The sequence below is a fragment of the Ammodytes marinus genome, assembly GCF_949987685.1.
Source record: "Ammodytes marinus genome assembly, chromosome: 15".
Lineage (NCBI taxonomy): Eukaryota > Metazoa > Chordata > Actinopteri > Uranoscopiformes > Ammodytidae > Ammodytes > Ammodytes marinus.
Genome location: NC_137219.1, coordinates 25,073,482 through 25,079,481, shown reverse-complemented (window position 1 = coordinate 25,079,481; position 6,000 = coordinate 25,073,482). Strand labels below are relative to the sequence as shown.

Genomic DNA, 6,000 nt, shown 5'->3' with positions numbered 1-6,000 from the left:
TTGACAATACAGAACATAAATGTGGACAAGCCTGTGTGACTGTAGTTGCTTTTCCTCAACATGACCAGCAGATGAAGCTGTTATTTCATCGTGTAGATCATGAATGGGCTGTGAGACCGAAAGACAGGATGGAAAACTCTAACCACTACACCACAAGCAAACCCTCCCCTCCCCCCCCCCCCCCCCCCCACCGTCATTTGGGATTGAGTGAGGAGAGTGAAATCATCGCAAATTAGCTTTTGCGTATGGAATCCAATAATTTTTGGCTTTCACTTATAGGTTAATATTGTAAATGCTTTTGTACAAATACACAAGGATATACAGGTAGCAGGCCCAGATCTTTGGCATTTCTCCATTAAAGCTAAAGTAAGCGATTCAGGAGAACGCTTGTTGTCCAAAATCACTTACTGTCAAAATCAAGCAAATTCTCCTCAAGATCCGCTACCTGTCCATAGTGTGTCTGTCAAAAGAAAATCTGGTGTTACAGCCTAGGATCTGTAGACAAGTAAACAAAGGGGGCCCATGGCAACTTGCGCATTTACAGAGCCTAGGCTGGATTTCTTTTCAGCGCATACACTGTGCGTGTGGTAGTATTGTGAGGAGATATTCGCTGATTTTTACAAAAGGGGATTTTGACAACAAGACTTCTCCAGAATCACTGACTTCACCTTTAATGCATGTCTGTAGATCCTGCTATGAGTGTGTATGTCTAGTCCTTGTGAGTGAACATGAAAATGAGATCAGAGTGAATGAATGAAAATCCCCAAATGAGAGGATTAAAAGTACATGGTTTTATTCTTAGGAGCCTGTTAATTGTCAGAATAAAACCCTTAATATCATAATTTTCAACACTGACATCTTTGAATGCAGTTGGGGACTGTTATCATCTAAGTTCTCTTGAATTGAGAGAGAGAAAACCCTACAGAGTAATCGCACACACCCATCCATACCCACACACTGTACAAATACAGAAGCAATATGAATTTACCAAGTGGGGAGGTTGTTTTGACAGATCCTGCTCCAAGCAAAAGCTGAAAGTAAAATGTTTTCCTTCAAAATAATTTTAATAATAATAATATTTTTTTTTCTTTCTAAAAAGGAAGAGGCCCATGCATTGTGTGTGACACAATAACACAAGTGGGTTACACAGTTAAGTTGGATTTAACTCTGTTCCTAAACTTCCCATCCCCTAGAGGAGAGGTGGGGCAGGTCCTGGACCATCAGTGTGGATCCCATAGTCCCATTGAGAATTCCAACAAGCTTGTATTATAATGCTGACATGTGTTTCAGGCCTGATGGAATATGGCACTAAGCGGAAAAGGTACTGATAAGAACTTCAAGAGCAGTTACTTATTGATGGCTAGTAGTGGAATATTTGCCTTTGCACCCCTAGCAGTCCTATTTAAACTTGCCTGTCTTTTTCTCACTATTTGTTTCTGCACTTTTTCATTTAGCTTATCATTCATGCAGCACATACTCAGTTCCTTAAATACAAGCAGCTCTTCATCTGAAACAAGCTTAATGTCATATTCATTGGATGCCAGGCCTTATTTGTCTTTATACATTTCATGTGGAGGGAGTCAAGACCTTTGGTGAATCATTCTGACTGAATAATTTGATTACATAAACATGCGAACAGGTTATGCTATTGCCCTACTATCTATCTATCTATCTATCTATCTATCTATCTATCTATCTATCTATCTATCTATCTATCTATCTATCTATCTATCTATCTATCTATCTATCTATCTATCTATCTATCTATCTATCTATCTATCTATCTATCTATCTATCTATCTATCTATCTATCTATCTATCTGTCCGTCCATCCGTCCGTCCGTCCGTCCGTCTGCCTATCTGCCTGTCTGTCTGTCTGTCTGTCTGTCTGTCTATTTATCTATGTAGTATAATCAGAAATGTAAAACAACTGCTGGTCAGAGTCAACAAGTAATTTAAATATGCAACTTTGGACAATGGGGAAATCTTAAGCAGCAAAACAATTGTTGAATAATCACAAAAAAGTGTCAGATAGCTGATAATGATATAATCACCTGTTCCAGCCCTACCCATTATAAAGGTTAGGATCATTAAAATTGCAGCCTATGCCACTAATGTAATGTAGTAGGCTGCCTAGGGTAGTAGGCATACAGCATGTCTCTAACTCTCTAAGTCACTGTGTTTGTAAACCGATGGGTGTCAGCGTTATTAGTTGGATAAATAAATACACTTTATTTTGAAGTGGTTGATTTTTAATGGTTTTAATATTTCCTCCTACCTGATGGCGCACGCGACCGGTGTGGACACGTCTCAAGCAGTGTGAAGCAACCCGCTCTGCAGGTTGTCCCGGTGCACACCCCTCCCGCAGCTATAAGTAGGACCAGGCTTACTCTCTCCTGCTTTATCTTCCCCTGCTCGCACTCTCTGCTAGGACTTTGTGTAGGCTATTTACACCTTTTTCCACCATGAGTAAGTCGAGCACGCTGAAAGTGAAGGGCTTGTTTAAGATAAAATCCCACAATAAAGAGAGCAAGGAGCAGAAAGAGTCTGGCGCACTCAAAGATGGACCAGCAGCGACCACCACCAGCACTCGCCCCAGGTTCAGGTCGGAGACTTTACCGGCGAGTCCCGGTCCTCTCAGCCCGGGAGACAACGGCACACTGCCCGCTGATGGTTCACCCGTTACCCCGAAGGAGAAGAAGAGACGGCGGCTCTTTTCCTTCAAGCTGAAACGGAAGAAATCCAAACACAAGGGAGAAGGAGGAGAGGTGTTCTACTCTGACACGGATGAACTGGACAGCTTCAACAGCACCATGTAAGGGACACACACACCTTTATTCAATTGATGTTGTAGCTTATTCCACTTCTTCAGACTATCTTGCCTACATATTTTAACATCATTTGTTGAATAGAAAAAAAAAGGAATAGGAATATAAGCATGGTAATATTAAAAAAACAACATTATTATAATTATTTATATCATAGTTTTACCCCTGAAAAACAAGGTAGAGGGTTGAAATAAATAGGATACCACAGATATAGTAGGTCACCTCTCCCCATGTAGTTAGTCATAAAATCCTGTATCACTACTTGTATTAATCCACTGTTTACACACACACACACACACACACACACACATACACACACACACACACACACACACACACACACACACACACACACACACACACACACACACACACACACACACACACACACACACACACACACACACACACACACACACATTTTCATAAATATAAGTGAATTATTAGTGTGTATGGTACCCCAGGAAACTCCCATAATGGGCTCTTAGTAGTCTTTTTTTATTAGTTTTTAACAGTTGCATTAGAAACCTATGCACAATTTCCCCCTATGTATCGTACATAACTGAGTGAAGTTTGTAAAGACAAAATATCTCACACATCATGTGTAGTGACTATTTTCCTTGCGGGTCATATTTGAGAACTAACCTCTGTGGCTCAGCTAGTTCAGTCATGCCAACCGTGGCTTTTGGTGGTTTCATGTTTGCCACAAATACAGAGAGGAGGGAGTGAACTCTCACGATGCACACCACAGGCTGTTGTTGGGGCTCAATACACAGTCATGATATGTAGATGTCAGGTCTTCAGGAAGGTGAAACATGACACAAACTGACCCCAGTTTGTGTAGGCGCCCTTGGGCAAGGCACTTGAGTGTGGGGTGCCTGCATTCAATCCTCAGGCTACTCGTAGGCTAATAGAAGGCTATAAGACAGTGGCAGCTCCTTGGTGGGAACGTGGGGAAGTGCTAACTTTGAAGCAGTAAACATCTCTGATGACTCACTCTCCTCCTAAAGGGAAGATTCAAAGAGAAAGCGGTAAACCTCAAGTGCTCACACTCCAGAAAGTTCCCTTACTTTATTTATTCCAGACCTTTTCCAGTTCCTTTTCTTTCTTTCTTTCTTTCTTTCTTTCTTTCTTTCTTTCTTTCTTTCTTTCTTTCTTTCTTTCTTTCTTTCTTTCTTTCTTTCTTTCTTTCTTTCTTTCTTTCTTCATACATGTATTTAGATCTATATTGTTCTGTGTCTAAACCAGTTTGTTGATGGATTAGTGTTGCCTGTGACTCAGGTGTTATTGTCTTATGTTGTCGGGTGCTCGTCCATTGACAGACGCGTTTGTTTAACAATGAAGGATGGCATAACAATTCGTGGGAGATAAAACAAACCTGACATGCAGGTATGACACATTTTCCTGTTAGTGTGTCTGAGCTGCTTAAATAACTAAATATGACCAATACAGAACAACACTGGCACACACATGTGACACTGTGCACAGATTAAAGGGATAAATGCCACTGTTAGGCCTGTTATTATGTTATATACTGCCATCGGTGTATGAGTGTGTGTATGAATGGGTGAATGTGGTAAGATATGTAAAGCGCTTTGGGGCTGAGAAAATCGGCTAGAAGGCGCTATATAAGTCAAGTCCATTTACCATTACCATTTACCACCATTTACCATTTATTGCCATTGGGAAGAATCATAATCGTTTAATTCGTTTTTTTGGTGTTGAAGAGCACAATTTAGTTCATGACCATGATTATGTCTTCAACACTCACAGCCTGATCAGGTGTAACATTGTGCTGTTGCTGCTTTGTGCTGTGGGTGCCTCAGGGCGCTCTCACACCTGCTGTGTTTGGTTGGATTGAAAGCATTTGACAGCATCCACAGGGACAGTTTATGGCGCATTCTACGTTTGTATGGGATTCCAAAAGAAAATCATCCTCATCCATAAGGGTTTTTACACCAACTTCACATGCCAAGTAGGAAACAGCAACCACACTTTTGAAGTCAGGACTGGAGTGAGGCAAGGATGCTTGATGTCCGCATTACTCTTCAATACCGTCATAGACTGGGTGATGCAAAGAACAACTGAAGATCAACCTAGGGGCATCAGATGGACACTATTTACAATACTTACTTACTTAACACCTAGACTTTGCAGATGAACAGTAGGACTGAACATAAGCCTAAAGAAAACAGAGGTGATGACCTTAAACACATACAATCTCCCACCCATACAAATAAATGGACCAAATATACCCACAACGGAAGAGTTTTCATATCTAGGAAGCATCACGCTGTTTGATATGATGGAGGAACAGGCAATGACACCAAAAGCCGACTCAACAAGACAAGAAACACACTCAGAATGATGAACAATGTGTGGATGGAAGTCCCCAAAGTACAGCATCAACACCAAACTCAAGTTGTACCAGAGCTGTGTTCTCTCCACCTTACTACACCACTCTGAATGCTGGAGGACGACAGAGAAAGACTGTTCCAAGCTCTCGGCATTCCACACAAGAAGCCTCAGAATAATCTTACGTATCTTCTGGCCTAACACCATCTCCAACCAGCATCTACTTGCTTGGACAAACCAAGAAAGTATAGCGACCATCATTACAAGAAGGCAGTGGAGATGGATTGGACACATAATACGGAAAGAACAGGACTACATTACTAGAACCGCCCTACACTGGACACCTGAAGGCAAGAGAAAGAGAGGACGACCCAAAGAAACCTGGCGTGGAACAGTGGAGAAAGAACTGAAAGCCATGAAGCAGACCTGGAGTTCTATCCAAAAGCTCGCCCAAAACAGACAGGAGTGGAGATCCTTTAATGCTGCCCGACATGCCAGTAGGCATAAAGGGCAGTAAGTGAGTAAGTGGTCTCTGTACACTTCCAAACTAACTCTGGAGCAGTTCGTTTGTGGTGGGAACGTGAGCGGACTGAATCCGACTCAACTGCAGGAAGCATTGAGTAACGAGCTACCATAGCCAGCTATACGCTATGCATTATGACAAATAATAATCAAAAGTCCCTAACCCCATGGCAACATTTTACTTACCGTTTACATGTCCCAAAGCCTAAACATTGTAGGAACCATAGTTACAAAACTATAAATAGAATAGAAAGCTGAATTTTTCCCTAAAATATACTCATTTGTCAGGCATGTA

General features: G+C 41.5%; 1 protein-coding gene across 1 annotated transcript in view; it reads left to right on the top strand.

The window, feature by feature from the left end:
- The first annotated feature begins 2,426 nt into the window (after positions 1 to 2,426).
- Positions 2,427 to 6,000, top strand: part of crybg1a (crystallin beta-gamma domain containing 1a) — a 52,347-nt gene continuing 48,773 nt past the window's right edge. Inside the window, exon 1 of the mRNA XM_080042742.1 lies at positions 2,427 to 2,815. Within this exon, the coding sequence (XP_079898868.1) occupies positions 2,466 to 2,815 (350 nt within the window). The 5' untranslated portion in view covers positions 2,427 to 2,465. The remainder of the gene's footprint in view (positions 2,816 to 6,000) is intronic.